Source organism: Balearica regulorum, chromosome 2 (genome assembly GCF_011004875.1).
Source record: "Balearica regulorum gibbericeps isolate bBalReg1 chromosome 2, bBalReg1.pri, whole genome shotgun sequence".
NCBI lineage: Eukaryota > Metazoa > Chordata > Aves > Gruiformes > Gruidae > Balearica > Balearica regulorum.
This window is the reverse complement of record NC_046185.1, coordinates 118,614,818-118,633,458: the sequence shown is the minus strand read 5'-3', so window position 1 is coordinate 118,633,458 and position 18,641 is coordinate 118,614,818. Positions and strand designations below refer to the sequence as shown.

General features: G+C 40.9%; 1 protein-coding gene across 3 annotated transcripts in view; it reads right to left on the bottom strand.

Annotated features, from left to right (window-relative positions):
- The window catches only part of MYRIP (myosin VIIA and Rab interacting protein), a 238,508-nt gene extending 220,946 nt beyond the window's left edge, over positions 1-17,562 (bottom strand). For all 3 annotated transcript variants that reach the window (XM_075745559.1, XM_075745553.1, XM_075745555.1), the window contains exons 1-3: positions 17,551-17,562; positions 17,264-17,511; positions 2,942-3,091 (exon numbers count right to left, since the gene is read on the bottom strand). In XM_075745559.1, coding sequence (XP_075601674.1) covers positions 2,942-3,051 — 110 coding nt within the window. In that variant the 5' untranslated portion in view covers positions 3,052-3,091; positions 17,264-17,511; positions 17,551-17,562. The remainder of the gene's footprint in view (positions 1-2,941; positions 3,092-17,263; positions 17,512-17,550) is intronic.
- Positions 17,563-18,641: the final 1,079 nt, after the last annotated feature.

The following is an 18,641-nucleotide window of genomic DNA, read 5'->3' as shown; positions in this document are numbered from 1 at the left end:
CCCTGAAGTGGGATGAGGGAGAGAATCGGAAAAGTGAAAGTGAGAAAACTCATGGGTTGAGATAAAGACGGTTTAATAGGTAAAGCAAAAGCCGCACACACAAGCAAAGCAAAACAAGGAATTCATTCACCGCTTCCCATGGGCAGGCAGGTGTTCAGCCATCCCCAGGAAAGCAGGGCTCCATCACAGGTAATGGTGACTTGGGAAGATAAACACCATCACTCCAAACGTCCCCCTCTTCCTTCTTCCCCCAGCTTTATCCACTGAGCGTGTCACCATATGATGTGGGATATCCCTTTGGTCAGTTGGGGTCAGCTGTCCCGGCTGTGTCCCCTCCCAACTTCTTGTGCACCCCCAGCCTCCTCTCTGGTGGGGTGGGGTGAGAAGCAGAAAAGGCCTTGGCTCTGTGTAAGCACTGCTCAGCAGTAACAAAAACATCTCTGTGTTATCAACACTGTTTCCAGCACAAATCCAAAACACAGCCCCATACCAGCTACTATGAAGAGAATTAACCCTATCCCAGCCAAAACCAGCACAGTATGTTACTTAACTTCAGCTTTGCTACCGGCAGCTGAAGAGTTACCAACCACTCAGTTTTCTTAGCTTTCATTGTTCTCCTGATATAGTGGAAATCTGTCACATTATTCCCTTAAGTAGTTCTTGATCTTTAGAAATAATTTCTACCAATGGGAATAATTCCAGAGAGAGATCTCTGAAACAGCTACTTAATCTTTGTCATGAAAAAAACCCAAAAATAAAACTATCTATAGTACGAAGAATTGTACAGAAATCCTACTTTAAGTATCACACACAAAAGCTTCAACAGTTCCATCCAAAGACTAATGTTGCTACCTGGAATTAATTACAGGAAGAAAAAAAACCAACGAAAAAAACTACCTTCAGATATAACTTGGTTTTGAATTTATTAACAGCAGTCTAATACTTTATATATATGCCATTTTTTTCTTTTAAAAAAGATTACAAACCTTGACAATACTTCTAAAGTTAAACTATACAGTAGACTTTGCCAGTTGGTAACTTTCTAAAAACAAAGGCAATAGAGTCAAGAACATCAAAGCAGACATAAGAAATAATCTGCTTTCTTACAGACTGAAAAATCTAATCTATAGCAAGGTATAAGTTTCTTGTATTATTACATTTTCTATAATACAGTAAGACAAAAAGATGTGTTGCTACATCCTTCCTTTTAACTCTGCATTTTGTAAAAAAATGGAGTAGCCCAATGGAAAAAAAAAAAAAAAAGGAGTCATAGCTTTTAAGTCAGAAATAAGCTTTGAACTTCACTAGCAATCTTTAAGATCATTAAAATTGTTTAAATTCATATCTTAAATATCAGCCTATACTTCAGAACTTTGACTTTGTTAATATGGCTCATCACGTGCGGGACTTTTAACATACTTGAATACTTGCAAAAGGCATGAACTACACTCAAGAGAAAAAAATTTACATACTCATATATAATCTGAGTTGAGTCCGTGTGTTTCTCCTGTCTTCCAGTGTTTTATCTCCTCACACCAGTCTTCTACTGGTGATCATTCAATTATCAAGTCTCATGAACAACTTCAGCAGCAAAATGGTAAAATACAAACGCCAGCAAAAAGTTTATCTATCCAGGCTTTCTGATCAATTTTCTGTGGGCATGCCTTCCATCCTCTCCTCCTCCTCCTCTCACTATAGGATCTAGTCGTACAGAATAGGTAAGATGCCCCAGAATTTGCTAACTGTGGTATGCTTGCTCTAGTCACATAAAAACAGCCAGAGAAAGCCCCTGCACTTGCCCTCTTTAAGCTGTTTCTAGAATCTCTTGGCTTTGTTGTGAAAGACTACCAAAAATATTCAGTAAAACCCAGGGAAAAACAGACATATAAAAGAAAATATCTGCATGGCATCCTCATCCAGTCTTTCCTCCCTGCGGCAAGCTTGCACTACCAACCCAAGCAAGAACTTGCACAGCATGCCAAAATTGAATTAGGCCTATGCCACAAGCCTTTTTTCTTGTTCCTAGCATTCCAAATAGTTTCAGAAAATAGTACCAGAAAACTGATAGACAGGATTTCTCTCAGTTCCAATTGCACATAATATATATATATACACCTAGTTTTGTGTTTATTTCAGTCATCTTCCTGCTCTGCTGACTTCAGCTTGATGCTAAATGATAAAGAAACAAATCATATATGTGATACCAGTAGTATGGTAAGAGAATGTGCATTTGACAACTATAGATAGACTTCAGACTATTCTAGAGAATAAATAATGATGTGTTCAAAGAAGGTAATAAAAAAAAATCAGCATAATAATTCAAGGAAATATTTTTGAAACTACAAGAAAAATATTGCGTCTACCAGTTCAGTCTGTCAGTAGCCCCCTTGTCACGTGCCAAAGTTCCTACACTAAGAAATTACTCTGCAACAAGGTTTTGGGGTTTTTTTCTGGGTTGTTTCTGCTTGCAATCATTTTGTACGTAGATTACTGGAAGCTAAGTTAACTTATCAATACTAGGGATGAAATGTCCCATTGATTACTTTGGGAGAAAGAGATGAGTAGAACTTCTTCATCTTCAGATGTCTGCAGAGACAAAGTTTCTGAATAAAAGGAACTGACTACAGCAAGCAACAGATTCTCTTAACATATACTTCTGTTTAGGTTAAAGTCAACCACTACTTAGCCTCTACCCAGAAGACATACACAGATGATTTAGAGACCATTGTTGTGGTTTAGGCCAGGATAGACTAAACACAAAAATTAATTACTACTCAATAATTGAATTCACATGGAAAAGTTTGGATCTTTATTGCCCATGTGATAGGAATGATTATTAATACATAGAACAACACAAAAGAGCTGTGTACTCTGTTTCCCCCTAAAACCAGCTGTAATAACCCAAAGAAACCAATATTTTTAATCTTGTTTTTATTCCTACCTCAACCTTTCCTCTTCTTTCTTACGAAGGCTGAAATCTCGCTGAACCACCTGGAGCACGTGCTCTGCTTCTTCATCAGTCAAGCCAGAAAGATCCAGTTTTCTCCCCATTATATACTCTGTCCTGGATATGAATAACTATAAGGAATATCTGAAATCAGAAACAGAAAAAAAACCAAAATAAAGCACTGGTATTTTTCCCAAGTGTGTTGAAATCACAGGCACATCTGCGCAACAAAAAAAAGTTGCTGCCATAAGCATCAGAGAAGAAAATGATTCATTTCAGAATTATTTTTCAAGTTCCATGTCCTGAAAGCAATCACCCCCAATTTAAAAATAAACGTAAAAGATAAATTATTTGGGATATTAAGTAATATTGAGGGAAGACCTCAATGCTGCCCTCAACAAGAAACACATTAAACTAAGGTGAAATTTGGTTTAGACATTTCTTAAGATTTTATGCCATGTGTTTGCAAAACTGCAAAATGCAGTCCCTGAGACCGTATATGAACCAAGAACATACTCTCCTGTAACACTCAAAAATATTTTGTACTACCAACTACCAGGAATTATTCTGAAACACCATAAAAAAAAGTAAGCATATATATACATATTTCAAATGCATTTCCAAAAGTGACTGGGAAGATTTAGATGTCACTACCACCACAATATCATTATTTCCCCTTTCTGTGAATGACAATGGAGGAGAAAAAGTAGTAGTCAATGTTATGTGTGAACTGAAGGTACTATAAAGTTTGCACTAGAGCTTGGTCCATTTATTTCATTAATGAATTATCAACGATTTGTCCTAATTTATTTTTTCATGACTTTAATTTTGTTGAATTCTAGTCAATTCATCTATCAGTATTAATTTCTGTAATTTGATTGATGTAATTACTCGGGCAATCACAAAGGTGTCCATATCTACATTAAGTTATGGTTTCAGAAACATCACACCATTTTTGCAGCTTTCTTATGAGCTCCTAGCAATGTATATAATAATTACAAACACACAAAAATTCTTACATTATACTGAAGAGGCAACTATTACTGCCTCTTTATCCATGATAAGTGTCAAGTGAACAAAGCTATGTAAAACACGTAAGCTGGTTATGTGTCAAAAACCCACCCTGAAGCAACACTACTACAGCATACAATTAAGTGGTCCAAATAGTATAGCAAGAAGCAGCATGGGGAAAAGAAAACAAAAATCACCTTTACTTTCTAGACATAATTCATTTGTTATACTTGGATGATGATGATGGGGGATGTGGTTGGTTGGTTTTTGTTTGGGTTTTGGTTTTTTGTTTGTTTTTTATACAGTATTTACCTTCCTTCAATCATCTGGTTATAGTTCTTCAAACAGAAAAAACCCCACACGTGGAAGGAGAGTATTACTTATTTTTTCTATTTTGGTTAGGCTATCAATGAAGTTTAGAATACACTCTTCATTCAAGGAAATAACCCTTCAACAAAAACAAGCCATTTGGATAGAAGCTTAGGTGAAATCAGGATGACAAGATCCCTCCAGTGAGACACATGCTCACCATACAGCTAACAAAGAGTTAGAAGAGTATGGAAGAGTATGTTCTGGCTTGACTCTTTGGGTTTACCAAGGAAGCTGAACAGGAACATCAACAATGAGTTAATAAAGGCTATGAAAGTGTACTTTTAAATAAAATTACCCTAATTTTTGTAGAAAAAAGTGCCACAGGAACAAAGGACTACTGCAGTCTTCACTGATCCCACTTGCAGGGCCAAAAAAATGTACATTAAAATTAAAGGTTGGCTAAAAGATAGTGAGGAACAACTGGCATGATTTTCTTTCATCCCACACACACGCATAAATCTTCCTGAAATTTACCAGAATGTTAAGACTTTCCCATGTCCCTTCATCCGCTGTCCTTGTACCAAAGCCTCACTGGGCACTGGCAAGCTTAAGAACTGGTGAGGCAGGGCTTACTGAGGTTACGCTTACACATTGCAGCTCAAAGACAGAACAATCAGTGCCCTGGGACATGTTCTTTGCTTCAGGCTTTGGAATACCTCTTCAGCTCTTCCCATGCAAAGCACTTCAGAGCAAAGGCCTCTGACTTTCTAAAAGCATCAGAGGGCTTCACTACAGGAAAGCCACATCTGCAGGGAAGTAAGCAGGACTTTTCCAATTAACTTTTTTCACACCCATACATTTTATGGGAGAAACACAGGTTATAAACTAAAAGGAAATAAAATTACTTTAAGCAATTGCTGGAGCCTGTAGACATGCCTCCATGACGGGGCTAAGTTGTCTGAGACACAAGACAATGAAGATACTAGGAGATCAAAGATGCCATTCCAGTTGTTCTTGTGTATCAAGCTAACAACTGTAATTAACATTCTCATAATAAGTTCTCCCTTCAGGTCTTCATCAAAATGTTTTTGAAAACTTTGTCAAAATTTACACTGTTTTTTCCACCACATATACAAACTGTGGTCCATCAGTAAAGAAAATTATCCCTTTGATTCAGCCACCACTGCTGACTGAGAGCATATATTAGAAGGGAGAAATTTAGAAATTTACACCTAAATCTGGAGTTAAGAGGGCAGCCCCACTACCTCTGACTTTTTGGGGTCAGCAAAGACTTAATTTCAAGTATGCATAGACTTTAGCATCGCCAGCGACTAACTTCTGATTTTCATGTGGTTTATTTACCTATAAGACTCTCAGTCTGCACTCCAATATTCCATTAACCTCTATGGAACTCGTGTCGTTTTTCCCAGGAAATAATTTTTCATCGCATTACAAAATCACCTCTGATCTGGAAGTATCACAGCAGTTTATAAATATTTATAAACAATGCTCAAGTGTTTTTTTCAGTAGATCCGGATTATGCATTTTGGAAATACATGATGGCAAATCCTCTAGAGGAAGTGTAACAAGTTACATTTTTAAGAAAACAACAATAGAATAGTTTCTCAGCCTAAAATAACTTCTGGCCTCAACTGAAATAACTTACATGAGGCTGTTCAGATTTTTACCTTCACAAGTAATATTTCTTTGCTAAATCTCAAACTGAATGCAAAATCTAAGCTTTAAGAGACATTACAAGGAATAATTTGCTAGAAAACTTTTGCTCAACAAATTAACACATTGTAACAGGAAAACCTAGGCTTACAATACATGATAGGGTATTGTTTGAGTAATACTCTAATCTTAATACTTCTTACTGTTTTAAGATCTAATTAAGGCTTCCACATTGAAAACACTTCTTGAATTTAATCTCAAAATAAACCAACCAAACCACAAATCCCACAAAACAACTACAAAAACCCTACAGAAGAACAAGCAAATGAAATGTTTTTCAAGAACAAGCAATGTTTCTGAATTTTAAAATGGACAAGAATATCAACACAAAAAATGAGGGCACGTAGTATATTTCCTAGACACTCATATGGTAGCTAAACTGTTTGGACTTGCAGTCTCAGCAGCAGATTAGCATTAGAGGGTGGGGAGAAAGCCCACAAACTTTTTTTTTTTTAAAGCACCAACTAACATTTAAAATAGATTCTCTGCTTGACAAACAGCCACCTTATAAAGTTGATTATGCAAGAGGTCACACTGACTGTTGTACAACATAGACATCTCAGTTTTATGCTGTAGCAAAAAAAAAAATAAAAAAATCAGAAAATCCCAGAACTTTTCGGGTTGGAAAAGACCTTTAAGATCATCAAGTCCGACTGTTAACCTAACACTGCCAAGTCCACCACTAAACCATGTCCCCAAGTGCCACATCTACAGGTCTCTTAAATACCTCCAGGGATGGTGACTCAACCAGTCCCCTGGGCAGCCTCTTCCAAGGCTTGACAATCGTTTCACAATGAAGAAATTGTTCCTAACATCCAATCTAAACCTCCCCGGCACAACTTGAGGCCGTTTCCTCTTGTCCTGTCACTTGTTACTTGGGAGAAGAGACCGACACCCACCTGGCTACAACCTTCTTTCAAGGACTTGCAGAGAACGAGAAGGTCTCCCCTCAGCCTCCTTTCCTCCAGGCTAGACAATCCCAGTTCCCTCAGCCACTCCTCATAGGACCTGCTCTCTAGACCCTTCACCAGCTTCATTGCCCCTCTTTGGACACGCTCCAGCACCTCAATGTCCTCCTTGTAGTAAGGGGTCCAAAACTAAGCACAGTGTTCAAGGTATCAAATCAGCACTGGCGAGGGTGCATCTGGAGTGCTGCGTCCAGTTTGGGCTCCCCAGTACAAGAAAGGTATGGACTCACTGGAGCAAATCCAGCAAATCCAAGGCCACAAAGATGATCAAGGGACTGGAGCATCTTTCACAAGAGAAGATGCTGGGAGCACTAGGACTGCTCAGCCTGGAGAGAAGGCTCAGGGGAACTATACGCTGTGTATCTGGAAGAGATCCCTCCAATACCCTGGCACTGCAAACAAGGTCCTACAATTCTTTCCATTTCTGAGTAAATTTTTAATTGAGGTTTCACTTGTTTCCACAACACAGTATCATTTTTGCTTTAAAATGCTGCTCCTGTGCATTAATGAAATATGATACTTGAGGAGCCAATATGACAAACTGCTTCAACCCAGCTATTTGCAATCAAAATATTTCATACAGAATACCTTCACCCTCACATGTGCTCAGCTTCAGAGTCACCAAACTAAAGACTAGAGCTTTTCTACTCTGTTCTGCCACTTTACCACTTCTAGTATTTTCCAGGTAGAAAACTGAGAAGAAAAAAACCCCTTCTAGTAATTATATCTTTGATTCTGTTGCCAACCAACTCATCTTCACTTACTTCAGCAGACTTTCAGGACCTAAATAATGCTGCTCGATCTGTCTTGTCATTACAGTTTGGCATTTGACCAACTTCTGCAGAAGTCTTCTAGTAACTTGAGAAATTCCTTGTATAATCTTATTGGTGAACATTTTGTCCTTTAAATCATACAACAAGATACTCATCTTTCTAAGCCAAAAAGGAAGACAAGTGCTTTGTCTACAGCAGAGCTCCTTCATCACATTTCATATTTAAAAAAAAAAGTTTTGTTTAATGAAAATCCAAAAGAAGTGATCACATTGCCAGCACAAGGTCATTATGCTAAACTTTTAATGTAAATGTAACAATGTATATCATATATAAATTATATGTCACACACTTTATTTGGTGACAAAAACAAGGTCTGAGTGTTGAAAGTGTAAAGGGGATTCCTGGGTTTTGAATTATGTTAGCACGCTTGAACAAAACAGACTTTAACCAAAAGAAAACATTTAAAGAACATTACTGTCCAAAGTCATTTCTGCTACAGCTAGCACATCATTAAGTCTAAAATGAGGCATAATTAACATTGGTCACAAATTTCTCAATCTTTTTTAAACTGCAAGAAAGTCTAGAAGCTGCAGTAAACACTGAGGATATTCTTCCCTTTTCACTGGAAATAAACTGGTGTCCCAAGATAACAAGAGGGAAAATATACTTATTAGAAATACGAAGCCACCTCTTTGGATGAAAAATTAAGCACAGCCCAACTGACTTCAGCATGAGGACTTGTATCTGGTGTGCCACATTTTAAATTAGATGCAAGACAAAGATCTCAAAGAGGATGTTATTCTTTGTACCCACACTGATTTTAACTGAGATTTACTGCACATATTTCCTGGTCTATAACCAAAGCAGAAAATTATCTTCTTTTCAGCCTTGTACTAATTTTACATGAGATCTGTTTAGAAAACCAAACAGCTTGTAAGTTTCTGAGCAAAATTAGATTTATTTCACTATGAGGTGGGGAGAGTGAAACAGCAGGTTTTTAAAAGAACCATGAAATTCATTCAGTTCCTTCCAGGAGAAATTTTCCTTATTAAAGCAAGTTATTACAATAACTGTGTGTACTTTTTGTCTACAAGTACTACTTGTCTAGACATACTATAATGGAGGAAATTGTAAATCTTAAAGGTCAAAGGATAGTGCTATCTGGTTTTAAATTTTAATCTATTTAGGAAATAAACACGAGTTTCACAATCTTCTTGCTTCTAGATTTTACATTCTTTTAAGTACTAAACATGAAACAGAGAAGTAGAAAAGGGCCACTAAAGCCACGATTTATGCAAAAAATAATGGTACCTCTCACCTAAGGATGGCACTCTTCCAGAAGCAGAACACAGGATATTAAACTGTTTCTAAAAAAAGTAGAAGCTATTTTATTGCAATAGCAAAAAACTTATTTTTACAGAAAAGACTAAAGATTACATTGGAGGACTTAATTTCTGTCATCTAACTTTGACAGATTAAAAGTCATATTAAAAAGAGAATCTCAATAATAAATCATGACCATTTTATACCTATGCATCAGGCCTACAACTGATACACAAGTATAAATCGCAGTGGGAATTCAAACTGTGATATAAAAAACAAATTCATTGACCAGAATAATCTTCTCACTGGTAACAGTGAACTCCTAGAGGAAAGGCTCATCCAGAATTTGACCCTACAGCTGCTAAAGATCGTAGGTCATCCAGCATATACTGTTAGCATGTATTTCACTGCCATTGGCTTTCTAGTTACTGTATCCTCTCATTTTACTTCAGTCTCATTTTCCATTGTTTATGCTGAATTTTGGCAAATCACGTTCAGCTCTATTTTCTCTATTTAGTAGTGACTGACTTATGGAAGAACGTGTAGTCAAGATGGTGGGTCTGACAGTATCCTGACTGCGTGAGACTGACTGTTACTCTTCCTGAAATGAGGAGGACAGTTTGGAGAGACAGACAAAAATCACAGCAGCAATGCACTGATGCACAACCGTCTCTTGGATGATTGGCCTCTTTTCCACGTGCCTTCAATCTAAAGCATAAAATGCAGCTCATTACTGTAACAGACTGTCAACAACCCCAAGGTGAATCATCACAGGTCAGGGAGAAAGCCAGCATATGCGCTTAGGGCATGCAACTGATCCCAAAGAGCCCAACACAATCAGACGTTTGCATGTCTGTGTGCATGAGGCTGCACGGGCTTCGCTTTGGATGCCCAACTTGCAAAGTGGGGCTCAGAGCCTACTGCTATGTACACCCAGGCTCCCTGCACAGAGAGAACACACTGGACAGAGTCACGTCCCTTCCTCCATCTTCCCATAAAAACCCAAACCAGAACACACTTGGCAGGTCAGTCTTCACACTGTACTTTCTACGCTTGAGCCAGCATGAAGAAAATACTAAATAAAAAAAGCTCATTTGTATTCCTACCTCTCTCCTCAGCATTAGCTCAGGACTGCAAAAATACATTCACCCACCTGTGTTGCACTACACATGCCACATCATTCTCTTGAGACACCTGTCAGTCTCAGCATTTCACAATCAAATGCCCTCAAATAAGCTACACAGATTGAAGGGAGATGAAAGAAACAGCAAATCCTTCTCTGTTCCTTCAAAGAATCGATGGCAGTTTCTATCTCATTTTAAGAGGTAGACAGAGAATGGAGCATTCACTTTATCTGTGCAACAGTCTAATACATGCACCCAGAAAAAGGCTCAGGTTCAACATCATGTTAAGCCTGGGAAGGCTCAAACATTTAACTCCCTCTTTGTGGAAGAGTATATAAGAGAACACAACTCAGAATACTCCTGTGCAGATCCCTATTTCAGATGCCAACATCACATTCTCTATACAGCTTGAAGAAACCGAATGATACAGAAGGTCCACTACCATGAAAGCTGTGGAGCAGCATGGTTTTATAGTTAAATGCCTTCCCCAGTACCACAGCAGTCGCTTTCTGTAAGAACAGCTATAAAATTCAACAAACTAACCAAGAAAATACAGGTCCACAAAGATAACTCTTGCAGGTTCAAGATGCCAAAGCATTGCTACTGCGTAAAGTGATAGTAAGGCTTCTCACCCGAGTTATTCATACCTTTAATCTGGGGAAGAAAACACCGAGAGAAAAGGTGAAGCTTTTGTAAAACTCCAAACTGCTCTGGAAGCACTACACGTTTTACAACTGCATATAAATTTAATTTTGCAAAAGGGTTATGATAAATTAAGAATCTCATGATATTGTCATCTTGAAAGCCACATTGTCATCAACCCATGTGAACTACAAAAGTAAACAGTTAAGTGGATTGCTTGACTGCTACCAAAACATCCATAACATAAAATTCAACCAATATGCAAACAGACCACAGACATACTTAAAATATCCTACACAATAAAATGCATTGTTTCCCCCACAACATATGTTGCACTAATTGATATCCTGCATCTCTCTTACTAAGTATCATTCATCAGCATATCCTTAAGTTTGATCCAAGAACTAACCTTTGACTGAGAGAATCTTTCTGCAGGACTAGGACAGAGACAGAAATTCTATTTTTAGAAGTAAGAAGATGCTTCTAACAGCAGTTGCCACAATGAGGCAGTATTCTCTAGTGCTGCCAGATGTGAAAACAAATTTAATACAGTAAATCACTGCCAATTCAAACCACTGACAGGAAATCCCACTGCAAATTACTGAATTTTACAGATTAGCAAGTAAATGAACAAAATAAAAAACAAAAATAATGTCATAAGACTCTGCCTTCCGTGTTCACTCTGACACCTGCAAAGTGCTTCTAACCCTGATTTATGCTAGAACAAGCAAGAATCATAAGAGATACAATAGTAAAGAATGACATCTGCAAAGCCACATGTCCCATTTCACTGAGACTTAGCAATCAGCTGTAGTTGGTTGACACATGACTTATGCCCCATCCATGAAAAAAAGGGTTTCAGAAGCAGGTTGTCTTTGAATTGTTTAGATAAACATCTGTTAAGTGACATAAAACAAGAGTAAAATAGAGCCAGAGCTGTGGAAATCATACCAGAGCTGTAGAAAGCCTCTGAACACCAAACTAGGAGCTGGGTTAATCTATCAGGTGGGGGAGTTAATGGATTGGTTTGTTGACACTGGGACCTACTCTACACTGTAGGAGGCTCTGCTTTGGACCTGAGCTTGGCTACTTTTGCTTTTATTGACACTGCACAACCTGGAGAGAATCTGAGCCCTGGCCAATGAACACAAACCTGAAGTTCTGGATCCCAAGTTTATACAAACAAGGAACATTTACACTCAAACACAAGACAGAGTCAGGCACTTTCTGGAGTTCAAAGGCCAACTTCACTGTCAGGTTTTGACTGCTGGTTCACTCATACTTGGATCCAAACCTGGAGCAGCCTCACAGCTCCTTTAGTTTACGCTAGGGAACCAAAGCAGTTCATCCTCTTACATGTTTAGAGGATCATCCAGCCCGCACAGACACCTTTTTGAGTCCCACAGAAACTATTATTTGATCAACTGTATCAAGTTAAGCCACCATCTTTAGGTACTAGCTATGACTCCTCTGTACCTTATTAACTTTTTTTTTTCCCCTAAAGAAGTTGCCTTTATCAGGGCCCACTCTTGAAGACTGAAGTAATGCTACCAGTACACTGAAATAGCATGCTCCTTTGATGAGCCGACATGAAGAACACCAGCTTTATCAGGAAAATTCCTGTTTCTAGTCCTCTACATTAGCTTCTGCCAATTTTTAGACTCCCAGTATCCATCATAATAAGCTTTCTGGACCTTGATACAACATTGACACCAACTTCCCCCCCCCTCCCCCGCAACTGAAAGCACAATCTTACATATTCTTCACCTACCACAACTACATAAATGACATATTTCCATGGAGGAAGCACAGTTCACTTAATCATGTGTGGAACCCGAGTCTACACTATTTCATCCATTGATTCCCCTCTTTTTGCCCTGTGATACTACCTTGGAGGAAGAATATGAAGCCTCACCATGAAATGTTAGAAGAGAAGGGGTGTGGGGGAATAATCAGGTTGATCTTCCTCTAGAGGTAAACTATTTTCTTCTCATTTGGGAATCAACCTGTGACTTTTGTGCTTGCAGTGATGATCACTGAGGGGCAGAGGGATCAGTTTTCATAAGGGGAAAAAAAAAGAATCAACCTCTTGCAAGACTAACAAAGGCAAGAAAAAAAATAGGTACACTCTGCAACTGGAGGTATTTCAGGACAGTGTTAGCTGCATCTCTGTCAACAGCACTTGTATCATATGCTGAACACCCATGCCATAGCAATTAATGATTATGGCACAAACCAGCACTTTTCCAGTTGGATTGCCCTGTGACACAACATCCTGATCATACAGCCTCAAAAGGGACAGAAGAAAACCATATTAAAATGACCTTCTGTATCAGAAGTAATACCTAATAAGCAAAGAACCTCTTCTCATATTAGTTTCACAAGAGATGAAACTCCTCATCACAAGAGCAGAACAGCAAATTTACTCCTTGAGTTGTAAACATATTTTGCTTTCTTTCCTTTCCAGAAGGAAAACAACAGATTACGTACTGTCGTCCTCCAAGAACAGAAAGTTGGTTTACAACAGCAGAGCTACATATTATTCTGCATGAAGGCGGGTGGAGGGTGTTGGGGAAGGCATTGTTTTGTTATTAAAAAACCCCAAAGACTTCAGGCTGTTGCCTGGCTTCAAGACTCATTAAAGACAACGGGAATGCCACAGACTTTAATAGCCTTTGAACAAGGCTCTACACTTCAGATTGCTATCACAAGAAAAGACTACATCTTATTTTCTACAGTTAATTACCTCAGCACCCTTTAAACAGACTTGATCCAGAAACTATAGCTGCATTAAGTCACTTATCCGTTTATTGTTCTCCATCAATAAGCAGCCTATGTTGCAAAGAAAAGTCCAGAAAGAGAAGATTTCTGGAACTGCTGCACAGCAGAACTTGAGCTTGGGTCTTCAGCCGTAGGACAGGCTAGAGTTCCGTTCCCGCCCGCCAGCCAGCGCCAGCAAAACTCAGAAAACTGCTTAATTGATTACCATGAGTCAACTTGAGACAATGCCATCAAAAGTGCCTCATCTTCAAGATTAATCTCCGCAGTGGTTAGCTCCTCCACTTCAATAGGTGATATTTTATTTGGAGGTGTACTTTGCCTTAAGAATGCAAAATTCATTTCCTACGGTAATGCTTTATATCTTAAAACAACCAGTAGATAGTAATAACTGCAATAATCTGAATACCAAACACCAATATTAGTTTTTCTTTTATGATCATCCATTGATCAATAGGTATATAAAGCATATAGATAATAGGAAATAACAAGAGGTCTTGTTTCCTTTACCCAACTCAGGGACTAATGGATCAGTAAAATTTTGCAAGATAAAGGTTTTTGTTAGTACAACATTCTTAAAAAAAAATAAAATCAAGAATTGCTCTGCTGTTGAAATTTAATGCATACTGGCCTGGAAATTTAATGTGTTCCTATTCCCAGAATAGTATCCATAAGATCTAAAAATTTGTCATTATTGCAATAATGCTGATATTAGCTTTTGACCAGTCAAGCGACTGCAGTCTTTATATTCTGTTCATCTATGCTAAAGTTGCTAGGTGATTATTTAAACTGCTTTCTACTATACAGTGCTTTATTTATTTTCAGGACACAGAATAACTAACATGATGTTTATTTTCTGAAAATGCGGTTTTAAAAAACACAGCTTGGCATTTTTCTATAAGCATTGTTTAAAAAAAAAAAGAGGATAACACATTTCAACTGAAAGTTAAATAGCAAGCAGGTCATAATTACCCATTTTTACCATATGAATGACAGATCATACCAGTATGCCAGCTGTATATAAGGGGTCTGTATAAATTCACACGAAGTTTGGAGATAGGCATCTTGGCCCACTCTCACAAAAAGATACATAAAACTAGACCATGGCTTGAAATCTTATCAAATTACACTGTATTTAGCCCTTCTACCAAATTCCCTGTTTATGCCATAGATAAAGGTCAAGTTTCTTTGGTAATCTGAGCAACAGTATGGTGTGCTCCGCTCTACACTGAAATATAACAGTTATCTTCCTCTTCCCTCAAGTCCAATAAGCTTCTTTTGAAAGTAAGCTGCTATAAACCTCTGAATATAAGAAACTTGGGGCTGGTTTATTTTCTGGCTGTCAGTGGTCTGCAGGTAAGCCAGAAGCCTTTATTTTCTCTGAGAATCTATCTAGTAAATAACCTACCTGGGCTCAAAAGGAAGGCGAATAAAGAACCCCATGGGAAGGCTGGATTAGTCTGCTCAAACAAATGAATGTGTTTTCTCAAAGAGAAAAATTGAAATTGGCCCTGTCGTTTTCATGGAACTATATTCGACTAGTTTCTTTCAACTTGTCCAACTTTCCAAGGGCAAGTTAAGGTGGTTTACACCACCAAAGCAGCAGTTTGCAGTCCGATAACAACAGGGCATATTGATGTTGGCAGCAATATAAAGGAGTCACATTTTCATACAGATGTACTGTTTATGAACAATAGTGCATTTGGTATATACAGCTTTTCTTCAGCATCACCCATGCATAGTTTAGGGATTTTTTTTTCCCCTTTGTTTAAGTACAAGTTCTTCAAGTGTTCTGTTTACTGCAACTATTAAGTGAGAAAGGTGAATTCTTACTGTGTTCATACACTCGGGTACACCCTACATAATCCAAAAGCCTAGTTTAGGAATCAATTGTCAACGCACTCAGCTGTATTCATCAGGTCAGGGTGGAAGCAGGAAAACAACTCATAAAAATAAACAAAAGTTTTAGCTTCACTTTCGTGATCTTTTATCACTCCTAGACAGCACTGGTTCAGATGAAGACAGCCCATTAAAAAGCATTAACCTGTCTGAAAGGGCAATATTGTGTTACTTGAATCAGCAGCAGGTTCAAGACGCAAGTCCTGTCACAGGGGGCAGTGCTCCTCTTCAAGCATCTCTCATCTATGAGGGGGCTGCTGGGGTGGAATTGACTTCTGGGAGTTATCACTGGCAATTAAAGTACCACAGCTGTTGGAAATTATACTCTCCTGTTTGCAGCTGCTATCTGCATTGTAATAAGTTATCTGACAAATTCCATAGGAAGGCTACAGAATCGCCGAGTACATTTTTGCACGCCTGGGCATAAGGCATCACTAAATATGCTCTGATACAACCCGGTACCTGAGTAATGATGGGTAAGGCAGTAGCCTGAGGGTTTACATACAAGATACAGCATATTCTGCTTTTTACACAGCTCTGTTCACTATCTCAAGCTAGAAGCGAGCAGCAAACACTGTTTGACACTTAACTGCAGGGACAGAGTCAGTGGTCTCAATGCAGCTCACAGCGAGCTGCTATCACCATTAATAAGTAACTATAAAAACCTGTCCAGCTTGATGACAGTTCCCTCAAAGTCAGAAAGATGTCTGATAATATGAGAACTATACTATCTTTCCTTTCTTTTGCTCTCTAGCCTTCCAGAAAAGGGTTGTCAGAGGAATGAGTAAAATCCTTTATTTCCAAAATCCTTGCTGTGCCTATTCCGGCGAACTCCAGGCCCCCATAACAAGACAGCTACCCACATTTTAGACACGCAGGAAATAGTAAAATGGTAGAGAGAAGGCAAAACCCACCATTTGTCAAAATAGATTCCCAGATACAGTTAACATCCCCGCAAACATGCATGAGGAGGGACGCACACTCACTTTAAGGCATTTTGTGATCTAATTTGGTTACGTTCGCCTAAAACACAACACAAACCCCAGCACAACACACGGCCCTGCTTAATTAGATTCCCTAAGAAAAGTCAGCCCTTGCCATATGGTATTTTCCTCAGCAGTTACGATAAACTGACCTTGATACTAGGAAAACACACGCTGCTTCTGTCTGAAGCATAAATTACAAGTGCGGAGCGGCGGGATGCTCTGTCGGAAAGGGGGCTGAGGCAGCGCCATGCAGGACCCCCACCCCACCCGTGCTCACAAGGAAGCTGATCAAGAGTTAAACATAACGATAATAGTAATAATAACAATATTAATAATAGTAGCAGCACTGCAGTGACGGCGCTTGAATAACCACGCTGTCAGCAGAACACTACGAAGCTACTCAGACATCTAGCCAGTAATTAAAAGAAGCCTAATACCGTGCCGTCGTGCCCGCCCCCCCGCCCCCGGCACACGGGGCCGCCGCGGAGGAGCGGCCCGCCGCGCCCCGAACGCCGCGCAGGGCGACGGTCCCTCACAGCCGCCAACGGCCGCGGGACCCGCCGGCCGCGAGGGGGGACTCGGCGCGGGCCGAGCCCCAGCCGCCTCCCGACGGGGCGCTGCGGCGGGCGGCCCCACAGCCGCGGCCCTGCCGCAGGGCCCCCTCACGGCGCCGGCCGGCTCCGCGGCGGCGCTGCGGGTGACCCCCCGCCCCAAGCCTCTGCCCCAGCCCGCGGGGAGCGGCGGCTGCGCCCCCGGCCGTACTCACCCTCGGCCAAACGCGAGGGCTGCAGCAAGATGGCAGGCGGGCAGTAACTTCCCCACGCTTGGGGTACGGGCAGAGCCACCGGCGGAGACGGCTGCGCCCCGTCGCTCATGCAGGGAGGAAGCCGCGGCCACCCCGCGCCGGCCCCCGGCCGGACACCTGCGCGGAGCCGCCAGGCACAGGTGCCCCGCTCCCGCTCCGCACTGGCCGGCACACGCCGAGAGCCCGCCGTCGCAGTCTGTCTGCTTCTGCTGCCGCCTCCCCTCCCCGCCGGACGCACCACCGAGTACTGCTGCTGCTGCGGTGCCGGCGGCAGCTCCCGCCACGCACCGGCACCTGCCCGGGCGCCGCCGGCCAATCGGCGAGGAGGGGCCGGGCGAAGGGCGGCGGGGGAGGGGCGGTACGCGGGCTGGCGCCGGCACGCGCGCCGGGAAAGAAACGGGGGCGCGCGCTCCCTTGGTCTTCCCCCCCCCCCGCCCCGTCCGCCCCCCAGCCGTGCACTCGGGGCGGGGGGTGTGTGTTCGTCCCTAAACCGGCGTGTGGTGCTCCGGGCCGGGCTGGGCCCCCCCCGACAGGCAACAACGGGGCTCCCGCAACTCCGGCGTGTGCCTCGGGGCTGCCCGCTGCTCTCACACGGGGGAACACGGGCGGCCCGTCCGCCGCCTGAAGGCCAGCTGGCCCGGTGCAGCGGAGACAGGAATAGGTGCCGCCAGGCGATGCTTGTCTGTGCCTCGCTGTGGGTGCAGGGCGGGTGCGGGGGTGTCTTCCGAAGGGGAAACGCAAACGGACGAGAATTGCATCCCTGTGGATGCAGCACACCGGGGAATCATAGCGAAGGTGTGGTCTGGTCGGTCATTGAAATCGTCAGTGAGTCACCGCTGTAATTTGGCTGTGCTTTTTTATGTCCTGTATCACTGCAGATTGTACTGGATTGGGCTAATTACTTTTCCCATGGTGTTATTTTTCATCCCCGTTTTTTCATGCTTGTTTAACTTCGGTTTAAAATAGCTGCAGCTGTTCACTGCAAGGTACGGTTTTATTTGATCTCAGTTGAAGTGCTTTGTTAAGACAGATGTATTCAATAAATTTTGGCATGCTTTCAAGGAAGATATTTTCTGGGAGAATATTTTTGTTTACGTTAATTTCGTGGTATTACAAATAAACTAGTTTATTAAACATTTACTTCTATGCTAACCTACGCTTGTCTATGTTAGTAAAATGGGTGCCACACTGTGAGGTAGACACCACATTCATTTCAAAAGTGGATGCAAAAAAGAAAACCACTTTAGGAAGTATTCTGCATCAAATATTATTTTGTTTTTCCCAAACACACCTATAGGTAAATATATGTCTGGGTATTTCCCAAACAGAAGAAACTTGT